Raw genomic sequence first — 16,845 nt, forward strand, 5'->3', positions numbered from 1 at the left:
TGTGTGTGTGAGAGACAGAGAGACAGAAAGAGAGAAAAGCGCTGGCATGTGCCCCATTCCCCTGCTGGTATGGTAGAGGGCACTCAGAGGGGCAGGAGAATGAAGAGGAGCAGGTGGAGGAGCACCGCCATCCTGAGATCCAATCAGAGACAAGCGCTCTCACACACCGTTAAAATGTATGGGAGTGTCCCCAAAGCCTTCTGCTCTGCGGTCACACAGCCGAGTGCACACTTTTCTCCAACACGCTGATGATAGAATTTATAAGAACAGGGAAAAGGTGACTGACCGCAGTCAGCAGAGATGGGGAAATATGGACAGGTATTGCACAGGCACTGTGTCAGCTGTTAGAAGCCCCCCCCCCCCCCCCCCTCTCTCTCTCACACACACACCCACACACACTCACACACCAGTACATGGAGTTTAAGATTCACCTGAGGCTCCGGTGGCAATTTCATTTAGTATGTAATCAGGCATACACATTATTATGATGGCAGATATTATTCTGTATGTACAATAAGAAAGAAACCTTATCAAATAAAATTTAAAGCAATTTACATCCAAGCAAGAAGAAATGCAATGAACAGCTCGAAATTATCACCATCAGTGAGTGCAACCACACCACTAAAGAGAACATTGGAATGTCATAGTAGCATTACGAGACCAAAAAAAAAAAAACAACCCCCCCAACAAACAAAACAAAACAGGACTTATTCAATTTACAGATTATGAACGGAGATTCGTCCGACACACTGACGAAAACACAACACGACACGATCACAGGTGGAGCCGTTTCAATCCAGCATAGTTGCATAAATCAAACGCATAAAATAATTACTCCAGTCATTTAAAATGAAATGATAGCACAAAAAAACAGGCCATTTCAATTCATCCCATCACAGCTAAGAAAAACCACAGATTGTCCACTCAGACATGCATGTCTATTAAAGAAGGCCCTTCCCACATCTTAACAGCGTTCTAGGCTTAGAAACATGAGACATACTACCAAGCTTGCTACTATGATGATGATGATGATGATGACTGAACACTAGTCCTCTAGGTGCTACTCTTTGCTCAAGGCTGGTGCATGTGAGTCTGCTTCCTCCATAATATCTATGAATTTCCTACAAACCTCAAATGCAGCTCTAATGAACAACCTCAACGATCTGAAGGAGCGCCAGAATGATGACCCATGAACAGGACCGATTTGGGGAAAAAGGGTCAGTGCAGGCCAATAAAGACAATTTCAGTGACCTTAAAATAACGGACGTGACAACTGTCAACATTTCAGTGTTTAAGACATGAGAAGCTTCAGTTTAAAGGGCATTCACATATTTTTTTCTTTTTTGTCAAAGAAAACATCGCAGAAGTGTTGTGAAAAGGTTGCTCCCTATATCAAGAGCATGTTTTGGATAGCTGCATCAGGCTGGAGAACAAACAGACAGTACATACAGAGTGAAACGAGGACGGCTGGCACTGGGGTCAAGCCTTTACTCCTCCAGAAGTTGCTTCATTTTTTTCATTTTAACGTCCAGCAGTTCCAAGTGCTTCAGGCCAATGCTGTTACCAGCTGCTGTGTTTTTTATATTTATTTCAGTTCTAATTCGTTGTCTCATGATAAACATTCATGGAAGTCAGTAGATGTTTTTCAAACTTTAGAAATAACGATTCGACTGGCATACCATACCGAGTTCTCCAACTCAGTGCAGTCGTTCAAATGACTCAGCCTTGGTAAAGCACCACGTTAGTGTGACAGCAGAATCCGCTCCCAATAGTCAATCAAAAAATGGCAGCTGAAAACAATCAGAAATCATTGCATGTACAAACCAAACCATAAATCCAGTTTTAGGAGACAAAAAGAGAAAAAAACAAAAACAACAAAAAAAAAAACAACAGCCATACATACAATCATACATTCACGTACACACACGCTGCACAGCTGAAGCGCACTGCAGTCTGAAGGGGCATGGTGAAGTGGTTACTGGCAGAAGGCTGAGCTCAGTTGGAGGACTTGCTGATGGCGCTGGCTGAGCGGCGGAGTTTTCCGGAAACGCGGTTCTTGGAGGCGCGGGGCAGGGTGGGCGAAACCTGCTCAGAGGACTCGCTGGTTGTCACAGTAACGCTGAGCTCAGCGCTTGTGCTGCCACTGAGGGAGCCTGAGGAACAGCAAGTGACAGGACAAGCATCAGTCACAGGTCCTACGACTGAGGGTCAGCAAACACACATGCTAGAGTGGCAATGCCACTGTTAGGTGACTGCATGCCAATAATGCTTTGGAAAAGTCTCTGAAGGTCAGAGATAAACTTAACTTGGTTTAACTTATGATTAAAGTCATAAGTAAGAGACATTCTGGCCTCAGGCCTAATCGGTCATAAATAATAATAATAATACAATAAATACAAATGAAATGAATAAAAGCAGGTCATGTCATGGATTTCCACCTCTTTTTATTGTTATATTCATATACACATATCTACATGACACACAGGTTAATATTTCAGCTCATTTTGTTCAATCTGCACTCATTATTTGAACAAAAACTCAATTTGGAGCCAGCTGGAAATCTAAACAGACGCATTTGCCAGAAAGTCAGTTTCTTTCTTACGGAAATCCATGACATAACCCATCAAGCCTCTAGGTGACTTGGTGTGGAATGACCTCTATATTCAGTACACTGAAGACAGGGTGGTGCTTCTAAACTACTACAATTTTCCAATCAATCAAGATTTCCATTAGTGTCTCTTTTAAATGTGTTGCACCAGAATTCTTGAGCATGAACATCACCTCTGCTGCACAAAGCTCAAAACTGAAGAACCAAAATAAGACTGTACAGCATGTAATGATTGTTCATGCAGCCCATCTTCTTGACTTGAAAGTGAAAAAAGCTCTTTGCTCTGTAAAGATGGCATCTGCTTGGCTATTTCCTTTCTGTCTTTCTTTTCTGCTGTTTTCTGCCCTTTTTTTCATGGGCATCTCAAGTTACAGAGAGCAGATGGTGTGGGGAGCATGCACTCAGTGGAGAGTCCACAGCCTCCCTGCCCTCCACTCCAGGGCTTCTCTGAGAGAGGGGGGAGGGAGGGACCAGAACAACGGTCCCTCTGCATCTGAAAGGATGAAGGGAGGAGTGAACGAGTGTGAGGAGGTGTGTTCCTTCCAGGCGTCATGAAAACACAACCTCCTTTAAAGTTGCCCAGCTCATAGGATGCCAGCAGTGAAGATTCATTCATCTACAGGTCTCTACTGTGGAACGTGTGGGACTGATCTTTTCAGACCCATGGAAAGTTAATGCTCTGAGCTGGTGATTCCTACCCTATGCTTTGTTTTATTTTGAAGTGAATACTTTAACTTAAGTGACTTCAAGGGAATGATTACTTAATTTACTTGTATGGTGGAGGTAGGCTTAAAATAAAAAAAAAGTTCATATAATTCCTCTTACATTTAAATGAAACATTTATTATTTACTTAATTATAAAACTTGAACTATACTACAATCCCAGGCTAATACACATGAATGTATATATGTCAAATGACTGTGCATGTAATTTCATGTCATTTATGTTCAGAATTTATACATGCATATTGCTGCTGTCATGCAAATACCTCATATCTCCAAAATGGCATCTTTCCAGTAAACAATACATAGAAAAATATATATTTTATTAATGAATTTTAGTTCATTCATCATAAAATTTGGATACAATGCAAACAACTACCAGTTTCAAAGGATGTTAAAAGGTGCAAACGGCAAAAGTGGAGATAAAATGTTTTTGCACAACACAATGTATGCACATGTATTTATTTTTTTATTCATTAATTATACATTATTATTGCAAAATTCCTCAAATGCTTTGGCAAAATGTGTTATTTGCAATCCATGCCAAAAAAGCTAACTGATATTAGAACTGAGAAAGAGAGAGGGGTAAGAGACTCAGAAACAGACAGAGAAAAGAAGGAAGGGAGAGGGAGAGAGAGAGAGAGAGAGACTAAGAGAGGAAAGCAATATATAAAAAGACAGAGTGCAACGTGATCGGGGGGAAGACAGAGCGAGAGAGAGAGATATGAGAGTCCGATGAAGACAAATAAATAAATAAAAAAGTGAAAAGTGACAAAATATTTAGAGTAGAGTGAGAGAGGAGCCAGAGTCAGTGAGAGAAGGAGACTTCCAGAGTGCAGTGAGAAAAACACAGTGGGACAGACTCAGAGTGAGGGTGAAAGACAGTGAGAGAGAGAAAGAGATACAGAGAGAGAGGGAAAGATGAAGGGAGGGGGTTTATAAAAAAAAAAAAAAAAAAAAAAATCAAGTAAAATGGGCTTCATCCCTATTGGCTCCCAGCAGCAATCCAAACAAAGCGTAAGTGACAAAGACATTTTCCAGTAGGGCAGGTGTTAGTGTCAGATGTGGCCCCAGGCAAACAGGCACACGCAAAAGGACAAAAAACTGAGGAGGGGAGGGGAAAAAGAGACAGAGGATAAAGCAGAGACATGCCAGAGAGGAGGAGAGAGACAAACGCAATGAGTGTACCCATACCATACATGCTGCTACTGTGTTACAATTGATCCAGCCGTGCGTTCCGCTCAATAATCTGACCAACCTAATAACAGCCAGCCCCCAAAACAATCCTCTCTCTGTATTCATTTAAAAACCTCTGGGCAAATGCAGCTCATTAGTGAAATAAAGAGGGAAAGATGAGTAGACCAGCCAAAAAAAAAAAAAAAGAAGAAGAAGGAAGGGGGGGGGGGGGGGGGGGGGGGCGCAGGGGTGTTCTGTGGCAGTACACAAGCGTCCAGTCAAGCAAACTCTTACCTTCATTTACTGAACTGACACCTGTAACATTTCTAATCTATAAAAGGAGAGAAGACAATAGAGCAACACGTAAGACGCACCGTTACAGGGCCACAGGGAACAGGGGGTTGTGTCTGAATGTGTGTATATTTTAGTTTGGGGAAGTGGAGGGAAAATGAGGGCAAGAAAAAGGACGAAGAAGAGAGGGAGAAAAGGTGCTAAGGGATATGTGTGTGTGTGTGTGTGTGTGTGTGTGTGTGTGTGTGTGTGTGTGTGATGTGTAAAAGCTGAAAAAGCCTGCGTGTCTCTGCGGTGTGTTAGTAGTTTCTCCTGTGAATAAAAGTAGGACATGACCAAAGGAAACACATACATAGACAAAAGAGCTAAAAACAGCCCCCTATGACAGACTGTCAGTTGTTAAGAAAGGCAGAAAGAAAAGAAGGCTTCCTGTTGTAGGCTTTTCAGTCTGCCCCAGTTCAAATCTGTGCTTAGCATTATCTGGATAAATGCCAGTGTGGATAGAATGAGGAGACCAAGGCAGTAGAAACGGAGAGCAACATACAGCACAGTTATCATTACATTACACACCTCATGATATACTGTCATAGCACATTTTTGTTTGAAATTAAAATATGTACATATCACAGCCTGAATTCAAGCACAAAAAGCAGCAGTGTGTATGACAACATTACAACTTCAGCTAGGAAATGCTTTGGCATGCCTGAGTTTCATGCTCAGTAAAGATCTGCTGCTACTGCTGTAATTGTGGCTGTGATTCTTCACTTTTCTTTAATACAATCAATACCAGCATAGCAGTTCACCGATCTCTTCAGTATAAATGAAAGGAACCAGGATCTCAACATATTCCACATGAGCTACATGACTCTGAAAACTGGAATTCCGGCAGAAAGTGGGCCAGAATTACTCACATACTGAACTCATTCTCCTCTTTAAAGGTACTCCCAAGTGCATTAGGTATGGATGAACAAAATTGGGAAAACAGTCGATGAATATTTAAACAGCAACAATTTTGGTAACTTCGCAAAAAACAACACACTGGATTAGAAATGAAGCAATTTCAGCTTGAGGTCAGGTAACAGACACTGCCCTTAATTTTTTTGCTCTTGGGTTGCTTCTGTGGTGTGTTTTGGGTCATAAATGTGAAGCACCATCCTATTAGTTTTGCAGCATTTAGCTGAATATGAGCCAAGCTCTATACTCTTTAGAATTCATCATGCTCTTCTATTAGCAGTCACATAACCAATAAAAAAAAAGTGACTCAGTTCCATTAGTGGCCAAAAAACAGCCCATGCCATAAAGCTGCCTCCACCATGTTTGACAGATGACATGGTATGCTCTGGCTCATGAATCTTTGGTTCATCATTACTGTAATATTTAGTTAAACCCCTTGAACTACCTTTTAGACCGGTTTGTATACTGTACGTAATATTTTAGACCTTTGCTACAAATATTCAAATAATAAATAATAAATACGTTCTCAAACAGACCTAATTATTACTCTAGTCATGAAAAACTGCTTTCTGTAGTACCATTGCACCATATTGCAGAGAAGTACATAAATGACAGTTAGGAAACTCAGTGAACAAGGTGACAAGTTAGGAAACCAGTCCCCTGTAGGGTAGTCCAGCAATATCATTTCTAAGAGAAATCTTTTGTGATTTTAACATGGAAATTGTGATATGTTCTAGTGCACTACAAGTCTAAAATACAGGGCTAACTGCTGTCGATTCAACAACTATAACATTCCAGTGATGTCCAAAAAAAAACGTTTTGAGACTCTATATCTATGTTTTACTGGCACACAGTGCATGGACACGGATGACTGCCACTTGCGATGCAATATAAAACAAGACTCATAGCGGTTATGACAATTCATAGAAATTAGTGTGTTTTACATACAATTTAAACGAAAGCCAAATTAGCTAGTTGTCCTTGTCCTTAATCATCTTTTACACAAATTAACCATTTTCACTTACCATTAGAACGCTACGAATGAGAAAATTAAATCTACTACTAAAAAAAGGCTGAATTTCACTGAAACGAGTTTGCATATGTGATGTAGACACACTACACACTAGTAAAAGATTAGGAATGGTCTTTCTTTACAGGCTGAAAATGTGTATATGCACATGATTTTGTCTTATTACTGTGTGGCTTCATGGTGTCAAGTAAATCAGTGTGCCCATTCAGAAATGAGATACAATAGGCCTGTGCAGTATAACGGTAATACTGTAGTACAAATGTGTACATATGAGGTATTTTAAAATGACAGTGTGGCTGGTGGGTCAAATTTCTGTTATGTGTCTGTCTAGTACATGGCCAAACAAGCTCACACACCCCCAGGGTGTATTTGAGAGAGGCACAGGATGGGGGCACTGTGAGTGACGTGACGTGTAGTTTCTTAGTGATGCACTAAGTTTGAGATATGAGGCTTCATCCTCTAAGCATGTAATCTGAGTCTCAGTTAGCTGCAACATGGTCTGTGTTGTGGATTTTAGCCTCCTGGCTAATTTATCTAGGCCTAGATAGCCAGCTCATTTCGTCTTTCTGTTACTCCCAACAGCAGACGCTCAACTTCGCTCTCTCAGACATGTGGTTTTATCATCAACACTTGTGACGGTAGCTCAGCAGTTAGTCAACTGCCTGACACCCAACGGAGCTGTGCCTGAGCTACCTTAGCAGGCTAAAGCTAGTTTTGCGAGTGGGCCACAGAACCAACAACACAGGAAAAAACTTTGATCAGAGCCATTCTCATCAAAATATAATATAATATAATATATATATATATATATATATATATATATATATATATAGTTTTAAAGCAATTTAACCCCCCCCCCCGCCCAAACACAGTATACCCAATTACACAGTATCCTGTGGTAATATTAAGACAGCATGGCCGTATGAAAAAAAACTAAAATACAAGCAAGCATTAAATACTTTCAATAACAAGTTCCTTCTACCACGGTCACGTATTACAGAAATTGTTACTTTTTTCCTAATTGTTGTTGATTTACAAATGCTACACTTCCATGTTCACACAATGATAGCATATTAATCATAATATGGTGAAACCTCTTCAGGCTCATGTTATTTTATAAGGGTGCTGCTGCACGGGAAAAAAAAGAAAGATAGCTCCTTTGATATATGAAGTCCTTTTTTCTAAGTGAAGTTTGTAGTTTTGTGATCATCTGTAAATGATTTACACACTTATTCTTTTTTCTGACCAATTTTCAAAAACATTTCTTCAAGCGCTTTTAATTACAAATACTGCAAACTAGTGAATCTCTGCAAGAGTCAACTTTGTCTCATATATTAATTTATAATGAATAGATACATAAACAAACAAATAAATAAATTGTGCAGTCCTAATCACTGATACACTCTTTCTGACAGGTAACTACATTTTTAACTTTACAGATAGTGATTACTTAAACGTCAACACTGAAAAAACAAACAAAACCTTAATGCAAACATTTCCAATAAAAAAAACAAACAAAAAAACTACTATTTGACAGTAATTACAATCAGCCTAATTTAAAACTAACCCAGAAACGATTGCAGTTGGATACGCAAACAATGGCTGCAGGTGTGTACTGAATTCATAGTGTCACAGCTGAGGGTGCATGCAGGGTCAACCAAACTGGAGAGCACTTGAAGGAGAGAAGGGTTTGGATGATGGGGGGGGTGGGGGGAAGACATGCCTAAATGAAGAAACGGGGAAAAAGTCTTACACTCCAGTTTAGCCCAAGAGTACTCCATGTCCCAAACCATGCCTGGCCAACGCCTGCCTGCTGTCGTGGATGAGATGTTAGTGAAGAATGGAGCAGGGACATACACACAAATACACATGGTGCTAAAAGTGTAGAACGACATTATTCACCCTTTAAGGAGATCTAATAAGAAGGTTTTCATTTTGGGGAAGCTGTAGTGAGTGGTGTTTTTTTTTTTTTTTATTAACCACTCAGGCATTAAAGCTAAAACACTCCCAACCACAAGCCCCTTTTTTTTAAGCATTAACAAGCATAAATAATTAATAGCTCTCCCTGGTAAAACGTTTATGCACATTCATTATGTCATGGGGGTGTATGTGGTTATAATGCTGTTATATCTGTCTGTTTGAAAGCTCTTTGAAGTAAATGTCTGCGTACCATCTCATCCTTTTCCCCCCTCAAAACAGACGACAGTTCATGATGTATGTTTCTCATTTTAAACCAACACTTTTACACAATAATTTTCAAAATGACTAGAGAAAAAGTGTGTGAGTGTGAGCAAGAGAGAGGGAGAGAGAGAGAGAGAGAGAGAGAGAGAGAGAGAGAGAGATTTCTGACCAAGGCAAAAATGATTTACACAAGCATGACTGACAATGAATTTCCTTCAGAAAAGCCAGTTCCATTAAAACTCGATTACACTACAAAACATTGTCATTTTTAGACCCGGTGCTGCATTATGTTCAACAAATCCTTGGCTTCGGCAATAACAAAGGGGCAATGGTTGCTTGCAATCTGACTAGACGCCCCCTAAGGCACATGAATGTGATGTGTGTAAAAGCGCTCAGCCCGGTGAGCCGTTCTCAGCCGTGGCCTAGAATGAAACTCCTTCAGCTGTAAGATTCAGACAGGACAGCCTGTGTGTTCTCCTCTCTTCTGTAAGGGCACATCCTGGGGCTGTTTAGTAGTCAGCTTTGCTAAAGGTCAACAGAGGTCACTGTGGTGATTTTCAATGCCTCTTCAAAAAATAAAGGGGGCGTCGCTATGGAAATAGACCTCAGGGACGCCCCGTTTCTGATGGGCCGCTTGTCGGACACCCCTTCTGTAGCTGGCTTACTATATAGAACAGTCATGAAGGCATAGATTTGTACATACCAGTGCCGATTTCCCTCACATTTCATGTCACATTTCAAACAGCAAATAATCTGGTGATCACATTTTGTGAATAAAAGCCTGTAAAATCTGTAAATGAATAAGAATGAGAAGGGCTGGGGCCATGAGTTAGTGTGGCCGAATCCAACATGTTCTTTTTCACCTCAACTGGTGTAGCAGCCTAATCTATGCCTGTGTGCCTAATCTATGCCTGTGTGCCTAATCTATGCCAGTGTATTTTACAAAAAATTCAGTGTTTTACAAACAGTAATGAAACTAGTTTTAATGCTCAGAATGTACTATTTTTGGGCTTTCTTGCTCACTAAAAACTCCCTTTTCACAGTTAGATGTTTGACTTCACTAAGCTATGTTTAAATGGCCCCCCCATCAAGGAAAACTAAATTCCCCTCACACTATTAAGATCAGAGTGATGAAGGAGAGGCAGGACCATCCTACCCATCCAGCAAGATCAAGGCCAACTGTGGTCTTTGCGACTTCTGTCTTCAAATGGCTGTGGCATCACCAAGGATTGAACCAGTGATTTCCTAATGATATGTCCCTAGCTCCGATACAACAGTGCCATTAACCCATCCTTGAATCATAGTGCCTTAGTCCACTGGACCACTTTAAGCCCCCTTTATGTTGTTTGTATGATCAACAGCAGACGTTTTTTTTTTTTTTTTTTTTTTTACAGTACTGCTATCACTTCTGTTCTTTTAACTGGAGTCAAGCTGGTATAGCAGAAAGCATGAAGCTGGACTGTGCAAACATAAATAAGCTTACTCTCAGTTCAAAGGGACAGTAAAACACCATTCTAATAGGAAAAAAGATTTTTACATGATACTGCTGCTACTGGTCAGCACAACATCATGTCAACCCTTAAAATGAACTTTCATTGTTAGCCATAGAAACACTGCTTGGATGGACTATCCCATTAGGGCAGCCACCCTGTAGGCAAGAACCAGCCTTTGCTATAGAGCAGAGAAGGCCAAAGCAGGATGGATAAAGCAGCAAAGAGGAGAAGGGGTGCAGTAAGGACAGGGTATGAGTCAAAGCACTACAGATAGAGAAGATTGAGAAGAAGGGCTCTTACCTGTACCACTCATTGGGTAGTAGGTGGGAGAGGGTGAAAAGACCTGGGCAGCAAAATCCTCAAACATCATGTTTTCCTTGTGGTTTAAAATGATGGCCTCCAGATAGAGAGCCCGCTCCTCATAGCTGGCAGAAAATTTGTTAAGGAAAACAATTTTGAGAGAATCTGCCATTAAATAAAGTCATTAAATATAAGTACTAGACTCAATGTGATCTTTAAACTTTAGATCCAGGCTTTGCCATTTCTATTTCATCTCTCTTCCCCACAGCAGCTTGTCTCTGACCTTTCACAGGAGGATCTGAAAGCATTTGAAATTCTAAGCAGAATGAACGCTCATCTGGCTCCAGCCCACCAGAGGATAGCCACATCCAGCTGTGTTAAAGGAATGCCACAAATAAAACAACAAACTGCAACTGCTCATCTTCTTCAATCTTCAAGCTAAGACTGTTCTCATCTCACCTTAAACAAGGAATAAAGTGTGGGAAAGGCAAGAAACACTGCAGCATACAGCAATGTACTTTCATTTCTTTTCTTTTTGTTTTTAAAACTGCCCCTCAGAACAGAAAACAGAACTGCCTGCTCATGAAGCATGAGAGGCGAAAAGCAGGCAAGTGAAAGAGAGCAAGAGAGAAAGAGAATCTTGTTTTCTACTAATGAAATTTAATCAAGCTTTTGCAGCCACTGGTCTCAGAGTCATTCCAGACATGAGGCGAGTGCCTACATTTACAGAGAGAAAGAGGCAGTTAACCGTCCAAACAAACGAAGGAGCAGGTGTTTCTGCGGGGCCTCTGCATGAACTAATACCACACTTGGACTGCACGCTTTGTTGTCCTCCGAACACTCTCAACTCTCCCTCAAAGCTGCGCTGCAACTGGGTGACGCCATAATTCACTTACCACTTTCTAAAATAAAACCTACCTTGTGCTAGATTTTATTCATATGAAAATAATCTTCACATTTGAATTAAGTAAATTAAATGCACCTTTATGTTTGGCAAACTCCATAAGTTTCATAAAATGCGGGAACAGACAACGCTCCAGAAGCACCACATGCTGATTTCTCGTTGCATCACCCACACCTATGCTGAGAGGTACTGTGTCAATATGCATTAGCTTGCATGCAAGTCTTTGTGTTTAGTCGACGGCATGGCTGGGCGCTACTGATGACTCTGTACTCTAATGACTCGGCTGCTGGAGTGCAGGCTGGGCCTGTCCACACGCCTGCCTGCTGAATTTCTGAAGAGCCCCACTGATGCCATTCCCAACTCATTAGGGAGGCTGCTTATGCCGCCAGGAGCTAGGCTGTTGCCAAGGCCCCTGCACTCCATCATGACCATGCTGCCTGTCACACACCCCTTCAGAGCGTGCAAGTGCGCGTATGTGTGCGTTGTGTGTGTCTGTGTGTGCGCCACGTGCCGGCGCAGCAGGGGCTGAGGCAGCCGTGACAAATTGTTGAAAAGGTCCGTCTGAACCCAGCACTGACAAGCACCTGAGCCTGAGGGCTGGACACGGGGAGAGAGCAATCTGCTCCACTCCTGCTCTCTTTCTGTCCTCATCCCTCCATCAACACGCAGAGTGCATAGAGAGATGGGAAGGGGGGAGGGGGGGTGTGCAGGGTCAATAAAAGAGTTCGGCAAGAAAGAAGGAAAAAAAATAAGACCACATCCAATATTATCTTTGAATAAGTCTACACAGCATGATCATGACCAGCTGAGCCTTGGCTTGAAAACACTGCCGGGCTGTATATCTGACTTCTGTGGACTGTCTTATCATTTCCGACTTTTACAAGGACTTCTAAAACACTGCTGGCTTAGCTGCTATGGCAACGAGGGTCATATTTCAGTAATGGGTCACTTCCTTTTATTAGGATGATAACAAGGATGACAAAAGCAACCATGGAATTGTTGGATAATATAAGCAAAACTAGCCCAAGACCCAAGTTTGGGGAAAAAGATCCATGCATACAGAGAATTAGACAAAAAAGGAGAAGAAATGGGACTAACAAGGAGAAGTAAAAAGAAAGTGGGGAATGCGGATAGGAATAAGGCAGTGGGATAATAACCCTGATCTCGCTAGGTCAACAGAGCCATATGGCGCTCCATTATGGGCTATGCAGATGACTCAAGCGTGGCCCTGCTATTGAGATTCCTAAAACAAATATTGACTTCAGCCAGAAGCACTACTGGGCTGCAGCCTCCCAACTGCACTTTGCTTCCTGTGTGCTCCTCCACATTTTGAAGACTAAGGGACGCAGGAACATGAACATGGGGGGGGGGGGGGGGCAAGTTGCTATACCATAATTATTATTATTATTATTATTATTATTATTATTTATTTTTAAATAACTTCCATCTTTCCCTTCTTCCTTTTCGGCTCTCTGCCCTCTAATTGTTGTGCGTAGGGTACAGCCTGTTCTGTTGAATGCAGGCATGGAGCTCATGAGAGGTGGATGCCGGCTGTGTGGATTAATTCAATAAAGTGGAGGACAGTGACGCAGGCTAGAGAGCAACAATCAGTGCACACCAACCTGCATCTGATGCTATCTATCTGTATGGGAAGCTACTAACCAGTAGCTCAGAAAGTAGCAACAGTGGCAGGTGGCAGCGTGCGACGCGTATTGCAGCATACCGCAGATGGATGCTTTGTATTTGCATACTAATTTCAACCATAAACCAAGGGTGAGCCAAGCGCCGTTTGTAGCTCAGCATGCTAGTAAGAGCTAATATAGGCTCGGCATGACTAAAGAGACAACAGGAGGTTTGGGATTTACCAGTGCTCTGTAATCCAAGTCATCCTTAAAGCACCTGGGGTGGAGAAACTCATTCTCCGCTTCGACTGGTAACTAAGGAAGGTGCGAGCAGGGAATTTCCAAAAGCATCCGTGGCTGCGGCGCAACACCTTCTCTGCATTTCCATATGGAATGTTCCAGGGGCAGAAATGAAATGCTCTCGTGCGAAGCGTGGACAGCCATGGCCATGGTGACAGGAGACCAAATTTAAAACTCACCCTGCCTTGTAAAATAATGCCATGACCTCACTCGCACACAGGTCAGCCCATGGGGAGATGGGAAACGAGGGGGAAGGAAAAAAGACAGAGAGAAAACACAATGGCACTGTTATAGCAGAGGGAGAAAAACAGACAGCTTAAATCCACTTAATGGAGGAAAAAAAAAAAAAAAAAGTCCTTTACGCATTTTGCAGAAGGGCTTTAACAGATAATGCTCTTTTTTCGCTCTTGGCGGGGCCTTTGCCACCCTGTGGTGCTCCAGGTGACAAAGGGAAGGCATTAAGAATCGGATAAAGCAGCTGCCGGGGGAACAACGCTGACTCATCCCGAGATGGGCACAAACAAACACAGCTACATCTGTTTAAATTAGTCAGGGCAGGATGCGGCAGGACCACAGCGCGGCTCATACTCTATTACAGCAACAAATGGAAAAACTGAAAAGGTTAGTATAAATTTAATAGCTGGAGCAGCACAAAGGTGGACATTTCACATTAATAAATCGGTAGAAACAAAACAGGCCTTCACAGAACTTTGAAACGCAATATCCCGAAGCTGTAATAGCATCCACGATATGAACCGCATACAGAAAAGGTGCTAATTTGAATATAAAGCTGCTAAACTGCCTTGAGCCAACAAAACGAATTGCAGAGGTGCAAGGATAGTTACTTGTTTTGTTGTGCGTTTGTGGGTGAGAGCATGTGTGTGGGTGTATGAGAGTAAGCCAGAGTGTGTGCAGTGTTCTCCAGATGGTTAGGGGTGGCCAGTGGGGAATTGAGAGGTCAATCAGTTTGGCGGATCAAAGCCAAGGTCAGGTGGCAGTGGTGGCCATGTTCAAGGTGCACGGGGATTCAGAGGGGACTGTAGGGGGACTCAGATGGCCTCTCATTAGCAGTCCGCTCAGGCCCCAGACCCCCGGGACAGACTTCTGAGCCCAGTCCACGCTAGGACCCCTCCCCTTTGGTCCCTCTCTCACACTCCTTAACAATAGAGCTCACCCCACTGGAGACCAGGGCCTGGATACAACCTCATCGACACAGGGTCACAAAGCCAGCTAGACAATGCACATAAATCTGTCATTAGGACACATGCATTAAAAAAGGTTATTGCCACTGAGTCAAACAACAGAGAAAAATGTAAAAGTACAAAGTAACTAGGAAAAAATGAAATGATAAAACGACTTTTTGGAAAAATGTGCTCTTTTAAATGTGACCAACAATAATAAAAATACAATAACATAAACAACAACAACAACAATAATAATAATAATAATAAAGAAGTGACTGTCTGGTATGCTTGACAAAATAGCCAGTCCCACTCAGACTACCCCTGAGAGTGTCTATTCTTCAGAGAGTTTTGTGGCGGTACCCAGTGGTACCAGGAAGCATCCGGAGAAACAAGAAAGGGGATTCAGTGAAAAAGCAGGGATTACAAAAACACAGGGGTCAGTCAGCACACACATGGGAAAAGCCTGGCAGTGCTCATTCAGGCTAACCATATATAAAAGGCTCTGTCTGGTCAAAGTAGAGGCTATAATTGAAACAGAAAGAGTCTCTGGAGCGATAGCCTGAGGGTCTGCGGTCACTTGCGGCCCTCTGAGTTTTGTTCTCAGTCTCTTTCCTGTTAAAACCAATCAGATTACTTTATCAGCATTCTGTGCAATATGGTCTTCAATTTGGGATGTTTATATGATCTCTATTCTGTTTACAGACTCGTCAATCTATTGAGACTCACCAATATTGTCATTACGTAACAGTTTAATGAATGAAATGAATGAAAGATGAAGCTTTTTTACCCTGTTCATAAAGGGTCGGCATTAAAACAGAAGAGAAATGCTAGCTTAATGAGAATTACCCGACAAATTACAATACAATTTCCAGAACACTGGCATTTTAGAAAAACAGAAATGCAATTTCTATGAGTGAATGTGTGTGTAACTACGGTGTGTTAACTATGGTGCCTCAAAGGGTTTTTTAAGCAATGCCATAGACTAACCACTTTTGGATCCATGAAGAACTATGCTTGCAAAGGAGACCTTTACATTGGTAAAGAATCTTTACATTGAGTGAAGGTTCTTTACATTTTCAAAACATCTCTATTACAAACATAGTTCTTTATGGAACCAAACATGGTTCTACTATGGCCTAGCTTAAAGATCTGTAGCACTTTTTATTAAGCGTGTGGAATACAAGGCTAGACTAACCTTAGCAAAGAGAAAGAGCAAGCAGAAAGAGCAGCTCCACAACTACCTTTTTTAAAACAGCATGCTAAGCCAGCCTTGACAGCGTTCCCAGTGGCTCCTTGGACAACAGCAAAAGATCCAATAATTTGAGAAAAAGAAACTTTAACAAAGATGAGACGTTGATTCAATACAACATAGGTAGGAATTCCAACTGACGGCCAGATAGTAACATCTAGGCATTAGCCATTCACAGAGCAAAAAAGACAAGGAAAATCCTTCAATTTTACTGAAGCCATTACAATGAGCAAAGCCAAGGTTAACAACACATTTCCTTTTCCTTCTTTCTGGCAGTGACTGAATGGGCTCTTATGTTAAGAGTGAGAAGTTGAAGAAGAAGTGGAGAGTGGCTGTGCATGCTCGACCTCCACTCCAGCCAAGCACCAGCCATTAACCTCAGCCAATCACACTGACCTTGCTGTCCGGCCGTGGAAGAGGATAATTGGCCAGTTTAGAGAGAGACGGGGGGAAAAAAAAGCCGCAGCGCTTTTGGAATACTGGATAGGTGGGCATACCGCACATCCACGCATGCTGAATGGAATACTCTGCATAGTCATTGAGGATGCCATGTGCATTTTCTTGGTATTCTAATGAGGTGGTAATGCAGAGCGTGGACCCATATAGACACGCACTGAACAATGTCAATGAGTTGCATTCTACAAACAGTGCAATAACACAGTAGATTCCAGCTGCAAATCAATGAAACTAGGGGGTAAATAGAAGATGCTCTTACCATTATAGGAGGGTTACAGGCCAATAGAGTGACACTATTAAAGTAGAGGGTGAGAAGCATGCAGGTGCCGCTAATCAAATGCTCTTGATTGACTGATCATCGGCAAGTGGCATCG

At 41.9% G+C, this 16,845-nt stretch overlaps 1 protein-coding gene across 6 annotated transcripts in view; it reads right to left on the reverse strand.

Moving 5' to 3' along the window:
* Positions 1–365: 365 nt before the first annotated feature.
* The window catches only part of ralgapa2 (Ral GTPase activating protein catalytic subunit alpha 2), a 107,412-nt gene continuing 90,932 nt past the window's right edge, over positions 366–16,845 (reverse strand). For 4 of the 6 annotated variants that reach the window (XM_072689481.1, XM_072689479.1, XM_072689478.1 and 1 more), the window contains 3 exons: positions 10,757–10,881; positions 8,536–8,595; positions 366–2,153 (listed from right to left, as the gene is read on the reverse strand). In XM_072689481.1, coding sequence (XP_072545582.1) covers positions 1,996–2,153; positions 8,536–8,595; positions 10,757–10,881 — 343 coding nt within the window. In that variant the 3' untranslated portion in view covers positions 366–1,995. Of the gene's footprint in view, positions 2,154–4,801; positions 4,839–8,535; positions 8,596–10,756; positions 10,882–16,845 lie in introns of all 6 variants that reach the window. The other 2 variants (XM_072689480.1, XM_072689477.1) reach the window with 2 other exon arrangements.

This window comes from Salminus brasiliensis, chromosome 10 (genome assembly GCF_030463535.1).
Source record: "Salminus brasiliensis chromosome 10, fSalBra1.hap2, whole genome shotgun sequence".
Lineage (NCBI taxonomy): Eukaryota > Metazoa > Chordata > Actinopteri > Characiformes > Bryconidae > Salminus > Salminus brasiliensis.